Source organism: Schistocerca americana, chromosome 1, assembly GCF_021461395.2.
Source record: "Schistocerca americana isolate TAMUIC-IGC-003095 chromosome 1, iqSchAmer2.1, whole genome shotgun sequence".
Taxonomy (NCBI): Eukaryota; Metazoa; Arthropoda; class Insecta; order Orthoptera; family Acrididae; genus Schistocerca; species Schistocerca americana.
In genome coordinates, this window is record NC_060119.1 from 477,538,017 (window position 1) to 477,565,974 (window position 27,958).

The following is a 27,958-nucleotide window of genomic DNA, read 5'->3' on the forward strand; positions in this document are numbered from 1 at the left end:
CCCCCTCCCCCGCCCCCGTCACCTCCGTCCTTCCGACAGCCCTATGTTGCTCGTCGTCTTTTCGAGGTAGGCCAGTGGACCCTGCAACGGACCCTGAGGGGGGAAAGGTGGCCCTCCCCCTTGTGGGAGAAACACCAGAGGGCCTGCACCTGCCATGCCCTGCAAGCACACACAAACAGTTCCAGTGAGAAACCCACAGGGGGCTCACTGAAACACACAAAAACCAAATGAAAACAGAACTTAAAGAAAATAAAAAAGAACTGATAAAATTAACATGGATTACAAAATTAAAATAATAAAAAAAAGCTTTAAAAATAGAGAAGAAATGAAGAAGGAAAAACCATAGCGTTCAATAGATGTATAATTACAGAAATAAAATCTCTAATTACTGGAAAATATTTCTGTGTACTTTAAATTCATGCAACGATATACCTGTAACAATGAATATATAACTGTAATAGTATCATCAAACCATACTGAATGCATGTAGGCTAATTTATTTAAAGGGGAAAGCACGCCCAATCTGCTCAATTAAGAATGTGAATAAACTACATAAGCTTTACATGAAAATAAAATAGTTCAATACATCATACTCTCAAAGTCATCCATAGAAGTGAATGTGTTAAACATGAAAACAACTGACTAAGACCTATGTGCTGCCTTTATATTTACTGCAAACTAATCTCCAGATGCGATTAAACAAGCTGAATTTAACTGCAGCTATTCAGAAGCACGAAAACATTTATGATAAAAATGTACTCTAACAATAGTCAGAAAAGCAACTTCACCAAATATGCTTCACAGACATCTGGGACACTTAGGAAATCCATTGGCACAGCTGTCTTCCAGATATGCACTGAAGATTTGATGGCCACACTTCTATTTAATATTAAAAACATTATTTATAACATGCCATCAAGTATGTAGTTTTTCTTATTTATTTAGCTTTGCATTTCTGAACAGTAACAGAATAGCTTATATGAATCTAGTTAGTGCTTATTTATAATAATAAATGTTTAAAAGGTACCTGTCATGTAAGATGCTGACTTTTCAACAATGTTTCCATTGTCTTAAACAGGTTAAACCCTCAAACTTACAAAATTTATTACTGTGTTTAGTTCAATGAACAGTAACATACAAGAAGGTACAACTGAATTTATGAGAAGCCAACTCCGATGAAGTCAATAAATATCTATCATCAAGAATATGTATTTCTTTTGCATATACTGTATGCATTCTACAATAAGATCCATGTCTATTAAGTAATTAATAATATTTTCATCTAGAAATTTACCATTTGTGCTATTAGAAGTACGTAACAAAACTATCGCCAATAACAAATTTTATTAGATTTGTGGTTATATATCTGATTCTTCACGTGAACTATATATGTGCATTTTCTTTCATGATACAAATGGCAGGTTGGATAAGTGTTTTTTTTTTTCTTCAGTTTCTATAGGTAGTATGCTCTTATCAAGGACTATTTTCCCACAGTGAATTCATATTTCCAAATTTCTCTTATTTTCAAGATGATAACCAGAATATCACTGCCTGAAATCTCCATATTCCTGTATCATATCCTTCACTATTTCCCATTCCCTTCACACCTCACAGTAAGTGATGCCAATATTGTGCAACAAACATGGAAGTAATAGTAAAAAAAGGAAGCTGTCATCAATCCGAAGATTTGTTTGAAGACCACAATGCTGTACTAGGCATGGTCCTGTCGGAGGCGGTATGCCGTTACCTACCTTCAAACTTACTTACCCTACCAGTTACAGGGGGCCAAAGTTTCACAAGGGCTCCATACCATGGTATAACTCAGTCTTTTTCACAAAAAAAAAAAAGCCTCCCAGAGGTGGAATAAGTGATAAAAGAAGGATAAAAATCCTACAATTAACCTGGGGTCAAATCCAAGACCTTTGGATCTATGGTAACACCGATATAATCCTTGTTCTTAATTTTCACCAAGAATGATAAGTAATGAGTATTCTCTTCCATGATACTGCACTGGATCCTGGATATTCTACAAAGGGCAATGCCAACTAAGCAGAATATACCTGAGCAGCAGGACATTTCATGTCAATTTCATGGGTACAATAGTCATGCAATATGCTGAATCATAGGTAAGCACAATTCAATGCAGGAACAGTTTGCTAACTTGAAACAAAAGTCAGCATATGAGATTTAGGTGGCACAAATTTATTAAAGGCAACAGCAAGGAGCTGTTTTAAGAGATATGCATGATTGTAGAGAGAGTTTGGAAGTATATCTTAATAAAAGCAATTTTAAATACAAACAGTTTCAACAAATGTTCTTCAGAAGTTATTGTCATGCCTTTTGTGATACATTTATTCTTCATAAAACTTTCAGTAAATGTGATTGTTAACTACTAGATGGATTTGTTACGACATGTGCACAGATTGAGGAATAATATAAAACATACCTGTTGCTGCATCTGTTGCTGAAGTTGCTGTTGCTGCTGCTGCTGCATTTGTTGCAACTGCTGCTGCTGCAACTGCTGCTGTTGGTGTAACTGCTGCTGCAATTGTTGCTGCTGCTGTTGCTGCTGTTGTTGTTGTTGTTGTTGTTGTTGCTGCTGCTGTTGTTGCTGTTGCTGGAGATTAGGGGCTGCTGGAGGTTGTGGTGGTTGTTGCGCTGTACCATTGGGTATTCCTGAGGATGCTGGAGACTTGCCCCAACCCTGCAGGTCAGCCAGCATATTCTGCCAGACAGTGATTTTCTCGTAGTGCCTTTTTATGAGTTCTTCTTTGCGCATTAACTCCACACGCAGTTCTGTAACATCCTCGAAAAATAAAAAGGTTCATTAATTTTGAGTTTAGGATTATTAATTTCCTAAGAAAGGTAAGAATCAGTCAATGATAGCTGGTCAAAGAAGCAACCAAAGGTTTTTGCAGAACTTTGCTACTACTGCACTGCACACCACTATATGAGCATATGCAACATTTCTTGACAAAGCATTGCAGACATTTTCAAAGACACAAACGCCATTAAATTTAACACATTTTAGAGAACAAGGGCAAAGACAGGGTTAAAATTATATTGTGCCTAACATTTTACAGTCACATTAAGCTTCCAAGTTGCACAGCTCTGAAATGGGGAACTTCAGTACCCTGGGAGAAGAATTAGATAACTATTGTTCAGAAAAAAATGGGTGATGATACTTAAATGTTTTTATGCAGCTAAATGTACAGTTTTGATACAAAGAAAAGAAAATAATATACAATCAAGTTTTTGCAATAACGAAGGAAGATTATGGTTTAACATCCTATTGACAACAAGATGATTAGGGACTTGAGTGTGAGGTTGAATTGGGAAAGGAAATTGTCAGTGTGCTTTTCAGAAGATCTATTCCATCACTTGCTTTAAACAGTTTAGGGAGACCAAAGAAAACATAAACCTGGATGACTGGATGGGGATATAAGATGTTCCCTCCCAAATGCAGCTCCAGTGCCGTAACTACTGCACCATTTTGCTGGTAATAAAATACATAATAAATTGATTAGAAACAGGCTTTTGAACCATCAATTTCACCAATACTACTAAAGAGAGAGAGCAAATGAACTTTAACGGCATGCAGCTAACTATTACCCTCTCATTCACCCTTATCAGGATATTGCTAGACTGAAGGCACCACTTAACATCCTTTCCACGCTGACTGTTTCTCACCGTTTCCACTGGAAGAAATAATAAAAGCAGAGACTAACTGGTGTTGGGAAAAAATAAGAAAAAAAAGTTTGATAACAACCCTGTATGACGCATTGCAGTGGCTCATGGATATTTACTCACTTCTGCAGCAATAATCCACATGTATTTTCTGAAGAATCCAAAAATCTGTTACTGTTACTCAAAAGTGTGTCTACCAGTACCAGTCCTGCGATATCTTTTGGCAATGGTTATAATGTATACAGTGATCACCATTATACGTCACCTACAGTAATTCATATTTCCTAGAAAGCTGTATGTGAAGTTTTCTTTTTATTTACAGGCCCTCAATCAGTTTTGTGATATGAAATCTCATCTTCAGGTGTAAATCTACAAGACAGGAAACAACATTGACATTATGATAAAAAGCTGGATACCTATCCCAATAATCAATGCTCTATGACAACCAATAAAATAATTACACATCTATCAAACATTAAGCCCATGTAAATGTAAATGTCGTGTGACTGGGGCCTCCCGTCAGATAGACCATTCGTCGGGTGCAAGTCTTTCGATTTGATGCCACATCGGCGACTTGCACGTCGATGGGGATGAAATGATGATGATTAGGACAACAGAACACCCAGTCCCTGAGCGGAGAAAATCTCCGACCCAGAAGGGAATCGAACCCGGGCCCTTAGTATTGACATTCTGTCGCGCTGACCACTCAGCAACCAGGGGCAGACATTAAGCCCATGATACAGGTGGAGTGGACTCTATCTTTTCAAAATGAAATACTGTTACCTGCAACAAGTAGGACATCATAGATCAATCAATAAAGGTATACTGCATATACATGAATTCGCTAAAAATAGGGAGAAGTCTAACAGTAATGAAACCACGCAGCAGGTGTTCGACGAGGCGAAAGACGAATTCATTGGTTAGCACAGGATTCCAAACTTTGGCGCAATATCACATAAAGTAGGTGAAAAACTAAGGACAAACAAGATAAAGAAAGCAATCTTTATTCCACAGAATGAAGGCCAAAGACTTGTACATAAACAGAGGAGGCTTGCGAAAAACATGATGCTTCTGGTGTATATTACATCAGTTGCAACAACTGTCCTGTCAGACATGTGGGGCAGACTGCCAGAAGGTTTGGAATTAGGTTCCGAGAACACCTAAGTATGAAGAATTCAAAGTTTACCTTAAGTAACCACTTATGTGATTCTGGCCACTACACACAGGGTTGCCACAAGTTTACCCAAGTGAAATTCCCTTATATTTCCCTGACTTCCAGACAATTTTTAGCATTTTTCCCCAACAAATTTTGACATCAAGGGCAAGTTAAGACATAAGTTAATACACTGTCTTTGCAGCTATGGTACAAGATACAATAGTGCAAACAAGGAAATATCTAACAAAAACTTGCAAGCACATGATGTTTCCTGATAAGAGAGAAAGTATTATGTACTAACATAACATCTTTTGTAATGAACTGCTTTTAGATGGAGAAAGCAAGACAAATGGTAATGTTTTCCATTTAGACCACTGATGTTATTTTATTTCAATAAAGTGAAACACATTTGGTGACAAAAATTTCCTTGGATTTGCAAGTCAGATTTGAAATACTTTCACTGAGGCCTCTTGAAAGAAGGGTATAAGTTGGGGAAGAATTGCGTAAACCAACACTGTAGGTGACTGCATTAAATGTTGGTTCTACTATGTTCATTATTGTTGGTTATTACCCACTGTGTTATACCTATTATTTTACATGTATCTTGTGATCTTCCTTTCGAGAAATCTATGAGTACATAGCATAAAATCGTCACTGACTGACAATCTTCTTCTTCTTCTTCTTCTTCTTCTTCTTCTTATCGCCCATACTTTCCAACATATAAACTACTTTTGAAGTGCCAAAATATACTAGAACAAATAAAATGTCCAGAAAATGCCATACTGTAGAACGTACTTGTGGTGAGACAGTCGCATGTCCTGAAATCCATCACCCATGGCCTCTGGCATGCTGATGAGCACCGCAGTCCTGGGTCCACGGATAAACCATGAAAATCTGCTGATTTACGCCACACCAAACAGATCCGGCCTGCAGGGAGATTGGTGAGACTACATCCAATGGGCAGGGTCTGCACATTAGTGGGAAATGAATGGCTTCAGATCAGTTACAGATACCCACAGTAACGGTCTGTGGCTTTGGCCTGTTGTGGAAATCCACTCATGTGGCCAGCTATTCATGAGCCAAAGACAACATGTTGTTGAAATGAGAGCACGGTGGTCAATCTATGCAACTGATAACTTGTTCAAATACTCTGATAATCAATAATAATGAGGATAGGTAGCAACTCACCATAAAGATGATTGCTGAGCCACAGGCAGGCACATAAAAAAGAGAATTACACTCTCACAACTAAATTTTGAGTCATAGCTTTTGTAAGTAAGTGACAGCAAGCATACGTACATTCACACAATCACTCAGACACAACTCATCCACACAGGACAAGCATCTCCGGCTGCTGCGTCTACAGTATCGGAGAATCAGATCCAAACAAACCAATCCTCATGCCTCCTTGCCTCTTGTCAGCAGCTGCTAAGCTAGTGGTAAGAAGTGGTGGCAGCACTGACTGCAAGCTGAGGGGAGTGGTAGGAATGAGAGAAGCAGTAGTAATGAGGAAGTAGGGAAGTAGTGCACATACTCAGCTGCACCCAGCCAACAATGATGCATGCCTCAGTAAACAAACCATTTCAGCTACTAAGACAAAAATGAGATTTTTTTTCCAAAGTTCCCTGACGTGTTTGAAATTTCTTGATATTACCTGACTTTCAGGACCTGTGGCAGCCCTGCCATAACAGGTATAGCCAATAATTTAAAAGTCTTACACAGAGAAGTAAAGGGGTAGACAAACATTCTGGAGGCAACAAATTATGTGGTGTCCAACACTGTACCCCTAATATGTCCTCAATACGGACGTGGAGTTAAGACGTTACAATATACTATCTAACTTTGCCTTTCAAGGACATGTCATAGTTTTTTGGCTGTTTGTTTATTGATCCTGAGCATGTTGAACGATTTTGTGTCTGGTCTATTTGGTTTCAATTTTTTTTATGCCGAGATATTTTATAGTGTATACTGTTGTACTGTGTAACAGGGGCCTCAATCAATGCCATATATTTTGATAAGCATGAAAACATTTGTATCTTTCCCTGTTATGTATGTGGTGGCACTAGTGCCCTCTCCAACACATGAGCATGCTGACTTGCAGTGCGGCCCTGCTCAGCGAGATGGTTGGAGGGTTGCTGTTCACTGCTTCCTGGTATGAAGCAAGTTCTCTTAACCATGAGCTTTCAGCTTCGCTAACTGGGACTTTTCACCTTTTTTGTTTTCTTATTTTGCTCTTGTCATTGTACGTAAATTCACTTTTAACAGGTCAATTTGATCTGATGCCCTGCTTGTTGTGGGTAACAGTATTTTATTTTGAGAAGGTCGAGCCCCCCTTCTTCCCATATGATGGGCTTAATGTTTTACTGACATGCGAATAATTTGCATTGTTTGTCATAGACCATAGATCATTAGGACAGGTATTCAGTTATTTATCTCAATGTCAATTGTTTCCTATCTTGTACGTGTACACCAGAAGATGTGATCTGAAATCATGAAACTGGTTATGCTCCTGTAACTAAAAAGGAAAGTTCATATACAGCTGCAAGCAGTTTATTTCTGAAATATTGCTGCAGTTACCCTCAAGAAAAAATTATTTCTAACGGACTGCCTCATGAGGCTAACACGATACATTCAGGACATATTTTCATCTCCTGAACTTGGAGAAATCATTAGTTAAACTGCATGCTAATACTATTTTTTTTTTTTTTTTTTTTTTTTTTTTTTTTTTTTTTAAAAAGACATGTTTAACAAAGAGGGTTTTACCTACATATAATAGATATCCATTTAAAAACCGAGTTGCATGGCCTGCAAACTGCATAAGAGGTGCTATGTTCTACTGTATCAGGAAAGAGATGTATCACTTGTTTTTTGTTAGGGGCATACATCTGTTACACTTAGAACTTGCAAAGATAATAAATACTAAAAAGTGGCTCTGAGCCTGTGAGCATATGTTGCCAATAGTCTTTAAGAGCAAAATAGCTTGCACTCTTGTCAATAAGTTGGGTGGAATGGGTATACATGATAAAAAGGATGAGGAGCATTTGCTTACAGGATGTGATTTTTAACTTTTATCCTCTGATATGTAACTATACAAACATTATGTTTAGTGGCAAGGAAAACAATTGATTGAGAACAGGATTGGAGTGTAATGTACATTGGACTAGCCTGCAACTGCAGGTAATAACACAAAGTGCTCACACAAATGTGGCATTGGATAGTGTAAAATTCACCACTGTGGAACACAATGTAGTTATAAGTTAGTGATAGTATCAAGGGCATATGAAGGAGATCACAAGGACTGGATAGGGCAATATATTATGAGAAAAGTGTGGAGGTAACTCTCAAGAATACTAAAAATGAGTTAGCAGAAAATCAAATATTAATTGTCCCAGCTGATAAGGGCAAAGATATAGTTATTTTAGAAGAGGGTCACAGAATGTTGAGAAAGTCCATCAATTCTTCACAAACAACCAGAATGATGAGTGTTTTAGGGATTCTATGCTGAAATATTAGAAGATATTTTCAAAGACACTAAGATCTTCCATGAGAAGTTTCAAATTAAGAACTCAGCTCCCATGCACTCTAGACCACTTACGCTGAGAGCCACGATTAAGGTACATAAGATAGGGCTCCAGAGAGACCTATTGTTAATGCAAGAGAGGGTTGGGTATCAGACTGAGCAAGCACTGGAAAAATATCTAAAAGAGCATTATTCTCACACAAGCAACTTCTTCAGTATTTGTAATAGAGAATGGTTAGTTAATAAGCTATACGATTTGAATATTCCGCAGGGCACACATCTGGTTTCGTTAGATATAAAAATAATGTATATTGATGTTCTGGTCGACACTGTACAGGATAAGATTGATCACAACTTGAGGCATTGCAGTGGATGGCCCACAAATGAGATTGATGACACCCTGACACCCTCAAGCTCCTCAATACAGTGCTCAGCTACAATTATTTCAGGTTTGGGAGTCATACCATCATTCAAAAGCACGGCCTGGCCATGGGCTCCCTGTTGTCATATTGCATTGCTAATATGTTTATGACTAAGCATGAGATTGATATTGGTGCTCTGCTTCCCATCTATGCTAGTAAAATTGTAGTATGGTGCAGATGTGTTGATGGTTAATGATCCCAGTATATTGTGCAGTGTAACAGGGCATCAATCATTTCCATGATATTTGGATATGCGTGAAAAGTTTGTAGCCTTTCCCACTAAGTGTGGTGAAAATAGTGCCCTCCATGACTTGCAGTGAGACCTTGCTCGGTGAGGCGAAGGTGAGGTACTGTCCGCTATTTAGTAGTATGAAAGTAGTTTTCTTAAGCCTAGGCTTTCAATGTTGCCACCTGGGACTTTTACCTTTTTTTGTTTTCTTATTTTGCACATGTCATTTTTTGGTAAATTCACTTGTCAGTTTTCCAACTGGTCAATTTCATCTGATGCTCTGCTTGTTGCGGGTAACAGTATTTTATTTTCAGTTGGCTGAGTCCCTTTCCATATCATGGGCTTAATGTTTTACTAACATGTGAGTATTTCATATCAGCTGTCATATAGCATATATTACCAGGATAAGTATCCAGTTTTTTTTATAACAACCTCAATTGTTGTTTCCTATAATGTAAATGTACATCAGAAAATGTGAGCTGGTATCATGAAATATGTCGTCTTCCTGCAAATAAAAAGGAAAGTTCATAGCCAGCTGAAAGTGGTTTATTTCTGAAACATGGATTACTTCAGCTGTGGCTGCCCTCAACAAAAAACTGTGTGTACAGTAATTCACTACTGGAGTGCAAGATGAAAATTGTAGGGAGTTGCACAGCAAACATAAAAGATTTTTTGTGGAGAAAACCTATGCTCTTGTTCTCAACATGTCATACTACTTCAGCAATGGACGTGACAGAGACTTGCAAGTGCAGTACTCAGTGACACGGAGGGGGGGTTGACACAATCTACGTTTAAATTGCAGTAACGACCGAGATGAGGTGGGTACATCATAGAAAATAAAATAAGTGTCTTTTATCCTTTCACCAGAATGTAATTCAAATATTGGCAAAAACTGTTCTTTTGCTTATTTCTGTTGGATGGTATCAACTCATTTGTGCTTTATCAGGAGATAAAGGACACGTGCAAAAGAACAACAAATGTAGCCTCACTCAATTTCTTGGTATGTTTATAAATTTCTTTGCAACAATGCAAGAAATTTCAAAAATTGTCTTCTTGTTTTAGTCCAAGACAATGTAATGAAAGACATTTTAACATAAAGGCACCACCTAACCAGAAAACAAACCCAGTGCATCCACAAACTTTGTATCCCCAGTGCATCCACCAACTTTGTATCAGTTACGAGTGCAAAGGAAAAAATGTTCCAAAAGAAAATGTCCTGGTTGTGTTTTGACTGGTCTGTGTGTTCCAAAGCATACCATACTATGCAAATGGTAAGAACTATTTTTGCAAGTTCTTTTTTCCTTCTTCAGGATAAAATACTGTGTATTCTGTTATTTATAATATAAAACAGAGAGACCAAGTTTGAACATTTAGAAACACATCCCTAAAATTTATAGCTATAAATGTGTAGACTTTTTAAAAACTTTGAAGAGAAATACTAGTTATTAATACTGCACCTTCCCTTATGCTTGTCTACACAGGATATAATGGGTGTAAGCATGAAAACTTTAAGTGATACCTTAATTTGTTCACATATTGATGTGCGTGGGGGGGGGGGGGGGGGGGGGGGGGAGCGGTTAGTTGTTTTGTTCTCTGCGTCAGGCATTCTTCCCACAAGCATGTGACAAATGTTATGACGTTCTCTGCATGGTCATAACTACACCACTAAGTGGCCTACAACTGTCAGTGAAGACTAACCATTTCATGTCCATGTTCCTACACTTCTACACCTGACCTGCTAGCTGGGGGCAAAATAGCTAATTAATGGCTTGCTCTTGCCCCACATACTTGGAGGTACTATTAAATGACCTTTTTTTTAATATGAATATTTATGTGTGTGTTTGGAGTGAGAGAGAGAGATTGATTTTTGATTGAGATTTTTACTTTAAGTCTTAACTGGTACCTGAATTTTGGTTGCTGCCTCCTTGAATGATCAGCTTCTGCACCAGTTGTTGACGTATTGCAATTTGGAGGAAGTTATTGTTCTTTAAGGTTTAAAATACAACTGTTTGTTACTTGGCCGTATAGCTTTGAGTCCAAGTTTTCGTAGCTTTTCATACCAAAGGGACCACTGTTGTAAGTAAATAAGATCAAACAGCAATCTGCTTTTCGTGAGAAAAGGAGATTGCTTAGCACACAAACTTCCTTCAAACTACACATCCTGCTACATCAAAATTGGTCAGTGGAGTTTATCACCATGCTATTGGACAAGAACATAAACCAATTACTGTAATTAAGAAATTATGGGAGGTTGTTACTTATTGAATGAAAACTATACAGAATGCATTTCTTTTCCTGTATTTTAGTGAATTTTGTACACTTACAATTCTGTCGATTGATAGACTGCGACAACAACGAAGTTCACCTCCTTTTCCAGAAACAAGATATTTCTATTCTTCACTTCCAGAAAATTTGTATACATAAATGTTTGGCAACTCTTACGCATATTTTACTCGGTTTTATCACTAAAATATCAATTTTAATTAAATGTAACAATTCGCTCTCAGCGATGGCCTAGCAACACATCCTCTTTCTACAAGATACAGATTAACAAATCTCTTTTTTTTATAAATCAATTGTCTTTTTTTTGAGTCCATACTTAAAGATTCACAGCTACTATTGTTGCGGGGATTGCATGCTCAAGAGTTTGTTGCTGTCCAGCTGCGCTTCGCTTCACTTCAAGCACTTTTTGAATCAAATTTACATTTACTGCATTTACATACATTACTGAGCTTCTCAGAATAAAATCAGACACAAAAATCAGCGGTGGCTGAGCACAGTTTGTTAAATAAACATAAGATTTTATTCGATGAAACAAGACTACTTGCTCACGCTTCAAACTATTGGGACTCTTGTCATCAGGGAAGCAGTTGAAATTAGACTCTGTGAAAATAATTTCAACAGAGATTCCGGTTATGCACTCAGCAATGCACGGAAGCGCGCAATTGATATAGAAAGAGCACAGAGGGAGACTTCTTACATTCCTCGCAGTTCTCCGCCTGTTGCGATGGATGGCGCTGCAAGCAACGCTGGATAAAGCGCGCAAACAAAATCTATGGATATAGAGGCCGCCACCTCAGTACACATCGGTTTCACCGTGACGTCATCCAGCCAATGAGAAACCGTCCACTGCTTATAAAAGAGGAAGCCTCACCGGTCCACGACAGTCAGTTTTACCCCTGACGAAGATGACGGAGGTAGTCATTGAAAGCTTGGGATTTTATCCAAATTTGACGCGGCAAGTAAACCGAGAACTTTTTATGCAAGGACTCCGTCGCGAAAGACTTCGTAGTCAGACACAAATTAGTTTAAAAAAGGGGCAGTGAGGCTCACATAACATTACAGTACCAACAAACCTAAAAACATACAACTTGCAATATCTATAATTATTAGTCTGCAAATGACATGACTACTGATTAATGTTGTTCAGTACATCGTCCTCAGTCACTGGCAGAAATATTTGCTTTCTTTCCTGTTACACCATCTCCAATCAAGCAAATATCCAACAACTAAAAATTAATATGTATTTTTTCATGAATTCAAGATGCCATCAGATTTTTGGTTTTATGTTCATCATTCTTCTCCCAGGTGTGTGTGTGTGTGTGTGTGTGTGTGTGTGTGTGTGTGTGTGTTTGTTTAGGTGCTCTAAAATTACAAAATTACAATAAAAAGAAAGGCTGTGACCCTTTCTGGATAGGGCACTACTAATTGTCAGCAATGATTACCCTATGAAAGAAGTATTATCAGCCATTTGTCAAAGAGAACTAACAATGAGAATTACAGGCAATGGTACTGATATTTTCAAGAGTAGGGGCAAGCAGTATCCAGGTCACATGAGACTGCCTAGAGGCCCTTGCCATATCTAGGAGGAATCTCTTCCTTATAAGAATGCGAAAAGTATATAGAATAAATTTTAAAGTCTGAACCAAATATCCTAACACAGAACTCTATTCCCTATTTAGTGTTGGATCTCAGAGTAAGTGACACCCATCTAACCCTTGCAGCCAACACTTGCAGCGCCATAATTTTTACTCAAGAACTATACTCCTGCTATACTGTAAATCAACATTTTAATGGTTAAGTCTCACTAGGGCGTTCACAGACTGAGAACCATTACCACCTTGTCCAGAAGCATATCCCATGACTCACCTACTAGTCTCTACACACCTACTGTCTGGCCACAAAGGAGCAATCCTCTTGTGAGTCAGTACCACCCAGAACTGGAGCAAATGAATCGCATTCTCTGTCAGGGTTTCAATTAACTCTCATTGTGTCCTGAAATGAGGAATATCCTCCCCACTCTTCAATCCAGCCAATGCATAATCCTTGCTTCCAAGCCCCTTGACACATGGCTCATATCCCTGACCTAGATGCAAGGCATACCCCATCCCTCCTCCTGCAACCACCTACTCCAGTCCTGTCAATGCCATCTCCTACCCCTCAAAAGGAAGCGTCACTTGTGGAAGTAGCCATGTGATCTACAAACTTAGCTGTAACCACTGTGCCACATTCTGTTTGTGCCTGACTACTAACAAGTTGTCTTTCCACAAAAAAAGCCAAACTATGGCCAAGAGAGAGCCCAAACACCCAGTTACATGATGTGCTTTGCTTTAAGGGGACCACACCGTGGTTCAGGTAAAAAAAAAAAAAAAAAAAAAAAAAAAATCGATTTTCGGTTTTCATCATATTTCGAAAGATTAAGGTTTTATCTAAGTACTCTTTTCTTCTGAGCATTTAAAGAGCATTTTCCTACCACATGTGTTTATGTGCCACGCCCACTTTTCTGCATATATTTTAGATCTTTATATTCCCTACATGCACATTAGGGATTTTTTTCTCTACTCTTGAGTGTGTTAGCTATCCTTGGTATGCAATGGTTGGTATTCTTTTGTTTCTGCTGTTTGTAAACAACACGCTTTCAAACACACATTTAGTTTTGGTCAAGTGTGATTGCAAGTAGTAGATATACTTACGTTTGCAGTGCTTGTTTGTGTGTGTTTATTGAAGATGGCAAAACGTAAAGGTGTTTTCAAGAAACGACAATTTGGAGGAAACAAGTTTAGAAAGCTTTCTGTACAAGAGGTTATGTCACATGGCAACGATGTTTCTAATTGGAATTCTTCAACAAGTGCATCATCAAAGAAGCTCTCACCATTTCAAGAGAGTTACAATGAATTTACTGTTAAGTGACAAGGGGTACAGTAACATTATTATAAATTTGAGAATATTATCAGATGTAATTTCTAAATTTGTACAATGTAGACAGTGTGGTGAGTCACAGAGTGTGAAAATTAGTGAGAGTGCCAGTGGGAGAAAAGGCCAATTGCTTTGGATTTAATTTGCACTAAATGCTCAGCTGTGATTTCATTTATGAGTTCTTCAAAACCAGATGCAAGTGGCCCTTATGAAATCAATACTAGATTAGTTTATGCCCAACGATCTAATGGCAAGGGCATGGCTGCAGGGAGAACATTTTGTTCAGTTGGATGTTCAGATATTGCAGTTGCACTTGATGGAAGTTGGCAGAAAAGAGGACATACTTCTCTGAATGGAGTAGTGACTGCCACGAGTGTAGACCCTGGTGAAGTGTTAGATGTGGAGATAATGTCTAAATATTGAAAATGTTGTAAAGTCAATGAACATAAAGAACACAACTGTGTGGCTAATTTTAGAGGAACAAGTGGTGTTATGGAAGTTTATGGAGTACAACAAATATTTCATCGCTCCGTAGAAACAAGAGGCGTACAGTAGGGCTCAGGCAACTGGAGAATCTTATCACCACCAGCATTGTCTTCCTGCTGCTGTTATTACAGCAATTAAACCTATTTTCAGAGACTTGGCTCATCCAGACCTTCTAAGGAAATGTCTGCATGGGCACACACAGAACCCAAGTGAATGTTTCAACAGCATAATTTGGAATCTCCTTCCTAAAACTGTATTTGTAGACATGCATACAATGAAACTAGGAGTTCATGATGCTGTTATTACATTCAATTGTGGTAATATTGGAAAGTATTGGGTACTGAAAAAGCTGGGACTTAATCCTGGTGAAAATATGATCACTGGGCTGCGACATTGCGATAAAATGAGGATAGCCAATGCAGACAGGTCTGCACATAATATGTGCCAAGAGAGCAAGACAAACATCCAGGAAGGTGAAAAAGAAGCTGGAAGACCCGCTAGAGGCCAAAGAAGGGCTATCATATGCAGCAGGGCAGTTTTAAGTAACTGTAAGTAACAAATTTCAAAAGTGTTTTCTTTAAAGTCAATTTCCCGTAAACTAAAATTTTCACTACATATCCTCCATAATATCAGAAATTATCACAGGTAAATGAATGAAATTTTCAGAGACTCTGCATAACATAAAAAGCCACCTGTGGTACTACATTCATTAATATTCTCCCATTAGGAAGTTCACAAAAAATACTGTCTGCAGAAAAAACTTAATATTTTTGTTAAGAAATTTAAAAAAATATTTCTTAAAAACTATAAAATGGATAAAGTAGATTTTAGTATACAGTTGACTATTAGCATCATCTAACATACAGTAAAAATATTAAGGTCCTGCATCAAATAGTTTTTTTCAGAAATGGGTCAAATACTTGCCTAAATTAACATGGGTTAGATAGGCAGGTGGTGGTCCCCTTAATGACAGCTTCAGGGCCTATGCCATCTGGATACTCCTCATCAACACCAGTTTCTCTGAATTGTGCAGGTGGAAACTCTCCTTGCAACACATCCTTCCCCATCACCTCCCAGGCCTCTACCTTCACAAGTTCCTATCTTCCACTTGCTATCCCCTTCCCTGCCCCCATGCCAGTACTACAGGCAACTTCTATATAGCAAAAACACATGCAAGTTCTTTGTCATTCTCTTCTTCTCTCCTATCACCTTCCCCACACTCCCCTCCTCTCTTAGCATAGCAACCTGATGCTGAACCTGGCAGCCCTATCTTGCCCTCATGACATCCCTGCATGCTCCCACAGGCATCACAAGTATCTTCCCCATCCCTACCCTGCTATCCTTCCTCCTCCCTGCCACACACCTCTTCCATATCCCCACTTCCTGCCCCAGCTAGACTAGTGCTCACCTCAGACGCAATGCAGTCCGTCAGAGATGAAAGTAGTTTTGCGTGCATGAGTTGTGCTTGTGTTTCTTTTCTATTTCTGATGACTCCACGCTTCCTGTGTGTGGTGAATAGCAGTCTATCCTTTCCATATTGTTATCCTATCCTGGAATTTCCATTGTATGTCATAGATTTACACATAACATGTTTTACTGCAAAGCTTCATTTGAGCAGAATGATTGTATTTAATGGCAGTGTCAACATTTAGATCTTTTTGTGTATGGCTGGTGTGTCTATATTACAGTAAAAATAGCACCACTTCATTGCTAACAAATGCTAAATGTATCCTGTTCCACAAATGACTAAGTTCAAAAGTAAAATAAAACATTTCTTGTATTTTATCAACTGTTTATCTGTCATCTCTTTCACACCTAATTTTCTCTATAATTAATGAGATGCTGAAATTATTTTGACCATGTCACATACTAGACATAAGCTATATAACTCCAGCGAAGAAAGTAATGTTTGTTATGCTTTCCAAATAAAACACCCCCACCCAGCACTTACGTAAATCAGCACGGAAATGCACTCTGATCTTTGATGAAAAGGATCCTCTATGATTTAGTGGGAAACATTTTCCAAATACCGAGAGTAACACTCAAAGAAATGCATAGTCATCAAAAAAGAAGTCCGAAGGCAGAACATGAAATATACTGCTATGTGTTGTGCCATGTTTTGAGGTTTAACATATAAAAACCATCAACAACTTCACAGGAAAGATGATGTTACATTGATACTGTTCTAAAACTAAATGGGGAAAAAATCAGGCCAAATCAAAAATAAAACAAAAGTGTACATCTTCAACTTAGCCAGTGCAAGTCCACAGCACAGATGGAAAATACAGGGTGTTAGGGATGTAAGTGCAGATCAGAGCTGCCTACAAGGTGTTGTCATATCTAGGACGAGTGTTTTCGTCATTAGACTGAGGACAGTGTACTGAACAACATTACATCAGTATTTACTACATTTGCGGACTAATAATTATAGCTATTAAGAGTACTCTGCATTTAGGTTGTTAGTACATTCAAGAACTCGAGGCGAGAGCAAGCCATTAATGTTTATTTTCCCCTTGTTAGCAGGTAAGGTATTGAAATGTTTATGCACAGACACAACATTGAGAGTCAATACTGAGAGGTGTAATCCACTTGGTGGTGCAGTTATGACTATGCAGAAAACATCAGGTAGTAAATTATGTTATGTGCCTGTGGGAAGACTGGTATACGCAGAGAAAAAAAATAACTAACACTACAGTGGATAAATATTAAGGTATCAATGAGCACAATATCTGTACCTATACCCCTAACACCCTGTATACATATGGTGTAAAAGGAATTCAAACACCCGGGATCCTAACTTTGAACATTCTCTCTGGATGAATTACTGTCCTGATAAATGTACAAAACTCACAGACTACAGATACAGTAATGTCTATTTTATATGTGAAGTACAAAAATTAAAAACACAGCATACACTGTATCACTGGAACAATATTATATGCAATTTCCTGTTACCAATTTGCAACTACGTATTACTATATTATTGAAGTATTCAGAAACCTTTATTATGTGGTTTAAAAGAAAAACTAAGAGAAATAATCTGGAGTTGTGCTCAAAATATAATCGTGGCTGATAGTGTGTTCTCTGGCACACAGACTTCTTCCTTTCCAAGTTGTTTGCAGAAGAGTTTTTGTGCTGACAGACTAACAGGAAATGAACAATAACTTTGAATCCTACAGTGTATATTTCCAAAGTTACAAAGAAAAAAAAGCAAGTTAAGAATTGTTGTGCCAAATAAAGCTCAGTTGGAGATAGGCAACAACTTCACGTTCACAAGAAATGGTTCAAAATTACAGCAATCCTTTGATTAGCTACTACATAAGACTGATGCATCTGTTCGTTACCAACACTGTTTACACAATGTACTTATTACAGGTAGCCTGTGATTAAGCCTTCTGTTTTCTACAGTCTAACGAATAAAATACACATGAAATTACCAAACAGCTCTCATGTAACGTATTCAACAAAGTGAAACAAAGACATCTAGTATACGATTTTCTCCTTCAAATGATATAGTAGGAAGTTTTAACCCACAAAACAAGCTTAAAATTAGCTGTGGTTTGTTTATTGTTTCTTGTATTTCAACTAAAAGGGATGCATGCAGAAAGGCAGTTACTGCAGGCAAGGAACTAAGACAGGTCACTTTCATCATAAGCTACTGAAATTGTGTATTAAGCTTCTGAAAATGTTTTCGAGAAAACACATTTAATGACTGAGTATGTCAAGCAACCCATCTGTAGGGATTGGAAAAAATCATTTTATTTCATGGCCAAATTTGGTGTTAATTTTTGCTAAATTTAACGTGTTATTTTTTCTGTCAAATTTTGTGTTGGTTTCTGCCAAATTCTGTGTTTCTTGCCAAGTTCGGTGTTGTTTGTTCTTGCCAAATTTCATTGTGTTTTTTGCTGATTTTTGTGCTATTTGTCAAATCACAGTTTGTTACCAGGAATTGAACTGATCACACATGGACCCCCAGCCTTGAGGAGATTAAAAACCACAATGCAGTTTTAACATGCACTATCAGATACGAAAATTAGTAAACTGCCATCTTTATTTGTATAACATTTTTATACACTGCAAAATTACAAATCCCCAATATGTCATAACCACGCCCTTTCACAGGGACCATCCTGGCATTTGCCTGAAGCGATTTAGGGAAATCATGGAAAACCTAAAAGAGGAGGGCCGGACACAGCTTAGAACCATTGTCGTCCTGAAAGTGAGGCCAGTGTGCTAACCATTGCACCACCTTTCTCGGTTTTCATTCTCCTGATCTGCAGGGCCAGCAGATGTGGCCGAGCGGTTCTGGCGCTACACTCTGGAACCGCGCGACCGCTACGGTTGCGGGTTCGAATCTTGCCTCGGGCATGGATGTGTGTGATGTCCTTAGATTAGCTAGGTTTAAGTAGTTCTAAGTTTTAGGGGACTGATGACCTCAGAAGTTAAGTCCCATAGTGCTCAGAGCCATTTGAAGCATTTGTTCGGCAGGTTTCTCTATTCTTTGATGAAGTTTCTTTTTGTTAAATTTTCTCCTTTCCTTGGAAATTCTTTACATGGTTAATTTAATTTGTGAATTTACCTGTTTTGGTAGTGGTCTTTGTAAGTGTAACTTAATGAAGTATCAGTAAATCGCTCCAATAATCCAAACTACCTTGGCACCCTGTACAGTAGTAACAACACAACTTGGCACTTTTCTGGGAGCGAGGAAGCTGGTGGAAGTCAGATGACTTAGCGGCGGTAGGAGTTGGTTCTACCTGTTGCCAAGCATAGCTAGAAAAAAATATAGAGTGCTGCGGCGATCTTCCATTTTATGGTGTAGCCATTGTGAGATGGGTCCCTTCCAAGGGTGCACGTGAAGAAGGGGCGCAAAAAGTAATGGAAAAACAAGCTAGAAATGAAGATGGTTTAATAATTGCTCATAGCACGGCGCGCATTGTCACTAAATTTAAAGGAGAAAGTATGTGAGAGTGCAGTGGAATGAGATGCGTATTTTAGAAAAGCTACACAAGGTCATAATTTCAGTTACACAATTATTTATTTCTCCACAAACTACACACAAATGAAAACTACTTATAAAATTGTTTAGCAGTCTGTTTATTACAGTTCTGATCCATGTTGGTAGTGTTCTTAGATTCTCCAGTCATGGTACAAAATAAAGTCTCACAAAGAAATTCAAACCAGTGACACATTTTAATTTCCCACCAGCATAGGATGTGAGATTCTTGATTTGAGAGAGTATTACGACTGGGCGCCATCGTATGTGGAGGGCAGAATCAAAACCCTGTGAGTCCAGAAAGTGAGGAAGTGGGGTGCACATGGTTGCTAGGCGTGGACAAGAATCAGTTAATACTTTGCCAAAATTATATAACCACATGTGGAATTCATTGTCCTGATATCAGAGGGAAGAGCCTACAATGAAAAGCTGCCTGAGTTAAAATGGGCAGCTGTACATTCAAGCCATGCCGTTGGGTACACCACTTGTCCTTTTTGGTAAAGAGTGCCTGCAAGTTATTTGCAAAATGCGATCCAAGACCAACTCATTGTAATTTGTCCATATATTGCCACTGGAAAGCCATTGGGTTGCATCAGTTATGACTCTGGGTCCTCTTTAGAAAACACTGCACCTTCACTGAATTAGGAAACAAAATACTCATGAAGCCACTGTTACTATTGCTCAGGGCACGCACACGCACGCACACACACACACACACACACGAGAATGGTGCCATCTACAGCTAGGAAAAATCTGACGGAAGTGTCTGTTTTCACATGTGGTGGTGAGGGAAAAGACACTGCTGTCAGCAGTTTCCAATTATGTAGAGGCGCTTTGGAGAAAGTTCAGGTGTGGCTGAGCAGATAGAGTCATCAGCTAGGGCAGAGTGTGGGGTATGAAATTTAGAATTTTGAGGCACCACATAGTTTCCTCCTTAGTAGAGATGGATACTGGGGTGGCAATGTATGAGGGAGTCAGTCACAGATATGAATATCCGTGGGAGAGGTGCATGGAGACACTGATCTGACCGCACTTTGTATGGACAATGCTCACCATGTTGGCAGAGTTGTGCAGCATCGTGGCTTGCAGTGGGGAGAAGCAGCTGAGCCACTGCTGGTGGCTGTGACGATGGGACAGTGGCATTGGGTGGGTGGTCATGGTTGATCTTGGCAGCCACTGCATTGATGCACAGTTATGGTGGCATGGTGTGTGGCAGGGTAATGCAGCTCGCTGCTTCCACTGGCCATTGTATGACTGCAGTGGCCATGGCATATGGCTGTGACACGTGGTTGGCAGCAATGGTAGCAAATGTCTACGGCAGATAGGCAGAGTCGGGAGTCAGTCTGGGCTGCATTCTGTGTGTTGCAGCAGGCAGCAGCCAGAGCATGAGATTAACAGCTGGACCTGTACCTCAGGGAAGAAGGTGTTACATGGTGCAGTGATGGTTACAGGAGCACCCCAGGCAGCGTGAGGAACTCCGCTGTGGTGCAGTTTCTCTTGATGCGGGGCAGCAGTGAGGAACTAGGCAGGCAGGGTATTGCCAACCACACACAGTGCGACCGGTATGTGTGCCTTAACGTGCATCGGAGTGCTCAGCCATCAGTGAGTGCTACTGCTGACTGCACTGTCTGCTAGATGACCTGATGGGATGCTGGTTCAGAATCAGGGGCACGTGTAGCTTCTTGGGTGTTGGGGGCCATGTTCTGAGCTGCAGAGAGAGCTGCTCAGCTGACAGACGATTGGTACCTCTGGCTCTATTGGTCGGCAGTAGTGAAGCTTTGGCCTCAGTGTCGCATGTCATGCCTTTGGCGTTGGGTTCACTCAGGAATGACAGTGGGAGGGGTATCCAACAGGAGAAATGCGGCTACATCTGAGTTCCAGGCACTGGTGGTGTCAGGGCAGGCATTACTGTCGGCAGTGGCGTCTGTGGTGTCGGAGGTTGGCAGGGATATCTCGACTGCCAGTGGTGCATCGGTATTGTTGATGATGAACACATAAGCTGGCTTTAGTTTGTCAATTGTCACTTCACTGCAACACAAGGTGAGTACCGAGTACTTGGGTGGTGCAGGGCCTGACAGTCATTGACACATAGTACCATGAGAGTGCACAATGCAAGGTTGCCACATTTTTGCGGTATTATGGGGATTGAAATGCATAAAGGGACTTTACAAGAGAACAAAAGGTGTAATAGCGACTGTCTTCTCAGTATTCTCCAATGTGACCTGAATCTGTGTAAAGGCTTTTGTGCAGTCTGCATGTGGTAGGGCCTGAAATGCCATTACTGTACCTGTGTAAAAGGGTGATGCATTAACAGTCAGGAACTGTTCATTTACTCAAATGCCGATAATCACTGCAAAAGCGCCAGGTGTCATCCTTCAAGGGAGATAAATGCAGTGCAGAGGAGCATGGGTTTTTTGAAGATCTCATGATTCCAGCAGTAATGAAGACTTCAATTTCTGCCCATCCAAACTTGTTTCTGGCCAGCAAGAGAGGGTGGATGTGTCACTGTACCAGCAGGCCTGCTGTGGTCCCGATATGGTACAATGTGTTGTGGCATGCCCCGTGGGGGTCCCTGTAGGGGGAGGGGGGGGGGGGCGGGAGTGGAGCGGAAATTTGGAGAGGAGATCGATGGAAGGACTAGAGCAGGACAGCTGCTTCTTGAAGGTGAAGTGGGAGACAGGGCGAGTGATGCAGGGTGCAGAGCAATGCCATGCACTGCTGAGCAGGCGATGTAGTGTGAGGTCGAGGAGGAGATTGAAGTTGGAAAGGAAATCCACACTGAGAATCGGGTCGATGATGTTGGTCACAATGAAATTCCAGAGAAACTCTTCACTGAGGTTAAGGTCAACATGGTGGTTGGGGGGGGGGGGGTATAGGAGGTGATGACAGAACTGTTTGTGGCAGCTGGCCGAAGTGGCCGTGCAGTTGTAGGCGCTGCATTCTGGAACCGCAAGACCGCTACGGTCGCAGGTTCGAATCCTGCCTCGGGCATGGATGTGTGTGATGTCCTTAGGTTAGTTACGTTTAACTAGTTCTAAGTTCTAGGGGACTAATGACCTCTGATGTTGAGTCCCATAGTGCTCAGAGCCATTTGAACCATTTGTTCGGCAGGTTTCTCTATTCTTTGATGAAGTTTCTTTTTGTTAAATTTTCTCCTTTCCTTGGAAATTCTTTACATGGTTAATTTAATTTGTGAATTTACCTGTTTTGGTAGTGGTCATTGTAAGTGTAACACATGTGAAGTTTCTCTGTACAGTAATTTATTTTTTGTTGGTAGAATTTTTGAAGATTTGTTTACTTAAGTGTTTTCTTCCACTTGCTTTGTACACCATCATCCTCCAAGAGTAACACATTCTCAATGATTGTCATTAGTATTACTGATGAAATTCATAGATCAATAGATATAGTGGCTAAGCAGTAAATTGATTCGGGATTAAGAAATGAATAGTACAATATTTGTGGTATATGCATAGATGGTGAAGGGAAGCAGGAACAAGATACAATAAATGTTTAGGAAACAGGAAGAAAAGGACTAACAGTCAAAGTGTTTTCTGTACAATCAAGCAAATATCCAACAACAAACGAAGCTACAGTGCGACTATCTTGTGGTTCCATCACTACACTCTAAATTTGATGTATATCAGTGATTTCTGTATGTACCTCCAAAGACAACAACTTTAACATTTTGTACAGAGAAATGACACTGCAGCTATCCAGCTTTGAAACCAGTCCTCTAATAAATAAATCAAACATTGTAGCAGTTTGGTGGTTTCCTTCCTCTATTAAATTATCTGCATAACTGTAGACTGCAATATATCCCACTGTGGGAACACATCAATAAAACAGCCAAGGTTGAGATCCCAGAAAAATGAGCTACCTGTGGTTGATACATCAAAACTCAAATTTAACCTTGAAGGACACATAGTCAAGAACTGAAATAGAAAAAGTAAAACTGTCATTCACCTAAAGGTTGGTTTGAAAAATGCAGTGCTTTACCTATAGTTGTACGTGGACTCTTAACAAGGTTAGAAATATGGAATGCGGATTTTAGACAACAGATGTCCCACCGATGCTGTTTGTGCTATAAAGATTTAACAATGCACCATGCTGTTGTGTCATCAACAAGTGTCAGAAACACAAGAGTGACAAACTGGGAAAGTGTTGCACAGTGTTGTGTTCAATATGCTGAAATTTCTACCGAATGAACAGCATTCACGGACAGCATTAATTTTTTTTTTTCTTTTTTTTTTCATTTGAAGAAAACTGCTGCTGAACCATACCAGCTACTTCGAGAAGCTAACGGTGAATATTCTCTATTGCAAGATACACGTGAACAATGGTTTTGGCATTTCAAAAATGGCGACTTTGATGTTGCAGACAGGAATGGGGGAAAAAAAAAAGGGACAATGTGGAATCGGAAGCATTGTGGAACGAGGATGATTTGCAAACACAAAACCAACTTGCTGAGCAATTGGGCGTCAGTCAACAGCCTGTTTCCAATCAGCTACGAGAGACAGGAAAGATTTAGAAGACCAGTAGACGGGTACCACAAGTTGAGCGACAGGCAAATGGAAAAGCACAAAAACTCATGACATTTTTCTCACTCAGTACAAAAGGAAGTCATTCCTGCATCATATAGTTACAAGGGATGCAAAGTGGATTTATTTTGAGAATCCCAAGTGCAAAAAGTCATGCGTAGATATAGTCACACCATCCACAACAACCACAAGACCGAAATGCTTTAGCAGAAAGACGATGCTCTGTGTTTGGTGGGACCAGAGGGGTGTGCTCTATTATGAGCTGCTAAAACTTGGGAAATGATTAATACTAAATGTAACCAACAACAACTGACTAATCGGAACTGTTCACTGCTTGAAAAAAGGCCACAATACCAAAAGAGGCAACAGAGTCATTTTCCTTCATGACGATGCTACTTCAGATATGGCAAAACCTGTTTGTGACACATTAGAAGCACTTGGCACGGAAGTTCTACACAATGTGGCTTACTCACCAGACTTGGCTCCTTCCAATTACCATTTGTTTGCATCAATGTGTCATGCATTCGCTGAGCAACACTTTGGTTCATGCTAAGATGCGAAAAAACGGCTCGATGAATGTTTTGGAACAAAAGGGGAAAATTTTTTACAGGTGTAGTATTCACAAATTGCCCAAAAGATGAGAAAAATGTATAACAAACGATGGAGCATACTTTGAATAAAGCACTGTTTATCATTCTCCTGAATTTGACATGCTCTTAGACAAAAAAAAAATCTGCATTTCATACTAGTACACTTGATAAAATGTTTGAGCAAATAACCAATTTTCACTTTAACAAACATTGCCAGGGGAGAATGAAGTGAAGAGAGCTAAAAAATCTTAGGGCTGGCTGAGAACTTAACCCTAAGCGTTTGGATCTGTAATCTGGCCTTTGAGCACTGAGCCACAGCAGTGTGTGAAGTATTAGACCGCAAATACGAATGAGAGAAAAGTATATTCATTTATTAGAGGGGCGGGGGGGGGGGGGGGGGAGGAGAGGAAGAGGAAAGAGAGAGAGAGAGAGATCACTGGAATAGCAATTATGTAGAATATGAAAAGAAATGAAGAAAAGGGAAAGGCATCTTAGGGGCACAAAGAAAGAAAACAAACCAGGTGGATGTTGCCCTGCACAAGTTGGCTAATGATCTGAACAAGCCAGATAACTGTGGTGCTGGAACAGGTACTGGTTTGGGCACAGGTTTCTAGTTTTGTTGTGTGCCTAGTCTACTGCACTGTATACACAATATGAAGTGTTTAATTTTCAAATTGTTGTCCCCTCCTAGGAGGCTACAATTGGCAAGCGGTGTTAAATCTGTTTTACTTTGAAGCATCTACTCATCGAGGGATCATGTCACACAGTAGAGTGAAAATCGGGTAACAACTGTGTTGTTAGTGGATTGGTGATGTCAATAGTAACTTAATTGTGTTGAGGGTAGAGTTTTAAAATACTGATTATGCCGAAGTGTGTGCATGCACTGAAATAGAGGATAGTGTCATCATCTGACAACACTGGAAGCTAATCCACTCTCATCGCATAGTGCACAAACAATATATATAGATAAAAAACGTTTTTCGATGAAAATGTTTCAACATTGAAAACATCAGCTCTATTGAAGGAGAGAAATGGTTTTAGATCAAACCAATACCAAATGCATAAAGCAAAAAAGGTGGTATGCGCCTTCTAAAAATAGTTTAATGACTATATATGTGTGCAGGCTTACATATTTTCCTGAACAATGAAATAGTTGATGTTTTAAAATGTTTGGAAAAGCCTTTCTTTGTTCCTACAGTCCGAATCTGGTAGTAGAATTCATGACATGAATTTTGTCAGGAACAACAACTACAAATTTTGTTTGGTCATTAATTAACAATACTACTAGCTAGTTTATTAATGATGTTATACATTCCGTCTTTTTGTAAGGAGGATAGTTCCCACAAGTCCCCTTTTAACAATCAGTAAAGGTAGTGGTCCAAGTGATTCTACATTAAGCACATACTTCACCTAATCTAAACACACCAATGATTATTTAAAGGTGACATTTCCTTCTGTCCAGAGACAAACCATATATGCTCATTGTAAATCATCCTAATACACTACAAACTTATGCACAAAACACAGCAAACAGCACTGTACACACACAACTAAGGGGGAAATGTGTAAACATACATGAGCATCTGTGAAGCATGGCTAGTTAACTGAGACAAGAGAACCACCTGTGTAAAAGGGGCTGATAAACCAAGATGTTTGATATCACTTTTCCAACTCGGAACCAAACTCTCACCTTTCAAACTAATCTAGACCAACAGATATGTTAAATATGAGGACGCCATCATATCTAAGACTCTGTATTCACATTTGTTTGACTTCACTAATTCAGATCCAAAATGTCACCTTACAACCTAACTCAAACCTCAGTCTAGGCTACAGTTCAGTCTATAGCCACAATCTACGTTACAAAAATTAATATAATGCAAAAAATATAGTATGTATTTTGTTTGCCCACACACAGAAACATTCGTTTCAGGAGAAAGCTGTATCTAGCTTCAGTACGTTTAGTTCACCCAAATGGACTTTTGTGGGTCGAGTAACAAAGTAAAGAGTAGATCATTGAAGAACTAATGTTTTCAATGACTGTGACTGGTTCTCAGGGCACAAACACACTACCCTCCATCAGTTTGAAAACCTAACCAAGTACACCCAATTATTCTAAGAAAAATCACTACTGCAAACAAAATACTTGTTGCAGTATTCACAAAATAAAGGAATATAGAAATAAACTTCCAAGCTGATACTGTAACAGCTGCTGGGTGTTCTGAATACCTTCAATTCAATGTGTATTGCAATTAGAATGACTGTAGATTATACACATGGTAACACATCGTAAATACACGATTCTGCAGCTTGAAGAATAGAAGTACACTAGCAGAAGCCATTTCGGGACAACTGTTATTCTGTGTAAACAGACCTTACAGAAAACACTCATTCCACCACATCTACCACCCAAACTGAAAACATTCCTTAATACTGAATTAATTTTCTAGAATTTGATCTAACAGATTTAAAATACTTACATTAGTCTTGAAAAGTATCATTATTTACAAAGTACAAGTCGAGTATTATTTAAGAGATGTGGTGATCTGTCAAATGTATTATATTTTACCTCTTTCACAACTAATTCTGGCTTCAAGGCTGAAAGTAAAAACCGTTTCTGTAGAAAAAATGCTTCCATCTGACGGGCCAGATCGATAAAACGCAGGATTGTGTGATCAACTTCAACTTTAATCTCATCTTTCTCCATAGCCGGCACGGTCTCCTCTTTCGTAAGTACATTCAAACATGACTGAAACAATTGGAGGGAAATGAAGCCAGCACTTAAATGAAGCAAATACAGGGTAATTAAATTACATAAGGCTCACGAACCTGAAAAGCTTCTTCGAATTCATCAACTAAGTTGCCATTACCATTTGTTGTCGCCGCCATTTTGCGCTGAGCAAACACTTCGGTAACCGAAGATATGCCAACTTGCACTGTTCTTCACAGGGCTGGAAATGTAAGACACACAATTTGCCTTGTGGACGATTAATTATGGGTGTTTATTGTTCTGTTTAATGGCCTAGTGAGTTTATTAGCAGATAGGGCAAAGCCTCAATTCTATCATATAAGCTACGTGATTGTTCTATAATGATAACGTCACAGTCTAACATAACAGTCGTGACACTCCCTGCCGTTAAA

General features: G+C 39.2%; 1 protein-coding gene across 2 annotated transcripts; it reads right to left on the bottom strand.

Moving 5' to 3' along the window:
* Positions 1–3: 3 nt before the first annotated feature.
* LOC124623979 (mediator of RNA polymerase II transcription subunit 28) lies at positions 4–27,953 on the bottom strand. Of its 2 annotated transcripts, none has more exons than XM_047149078.1 (4): positions 27,647–27,953; positions 27,387–27,566; positions 2,447–2,806; positions 4–159 (listed from the first exon to the last, which is right to left on the bottom strand). In XM_047149078.1, the coding sequence occupies exons 1-4, from the start codon at positions 27,704–27,706 to the stop codon at positions 19–21; spliced, it is 741 nt and encodes a 246-aa protein (XP_047005034.1). In that variant the 5' UTR covers positions 27,707–27,953; the 3' UTR covers positions 4–18. The 2 variants fall into 2 exon arrangements, with proteins under 2 accessions (XP_047005034.1, XP_047005035.1); XM_047149079.1 differs by having other exon boundaries at positions 18–207; positions 27,647–27,947.
* Between the last annotated feature and the right edge of the window lie 5 nt (positions 27,954–27,958).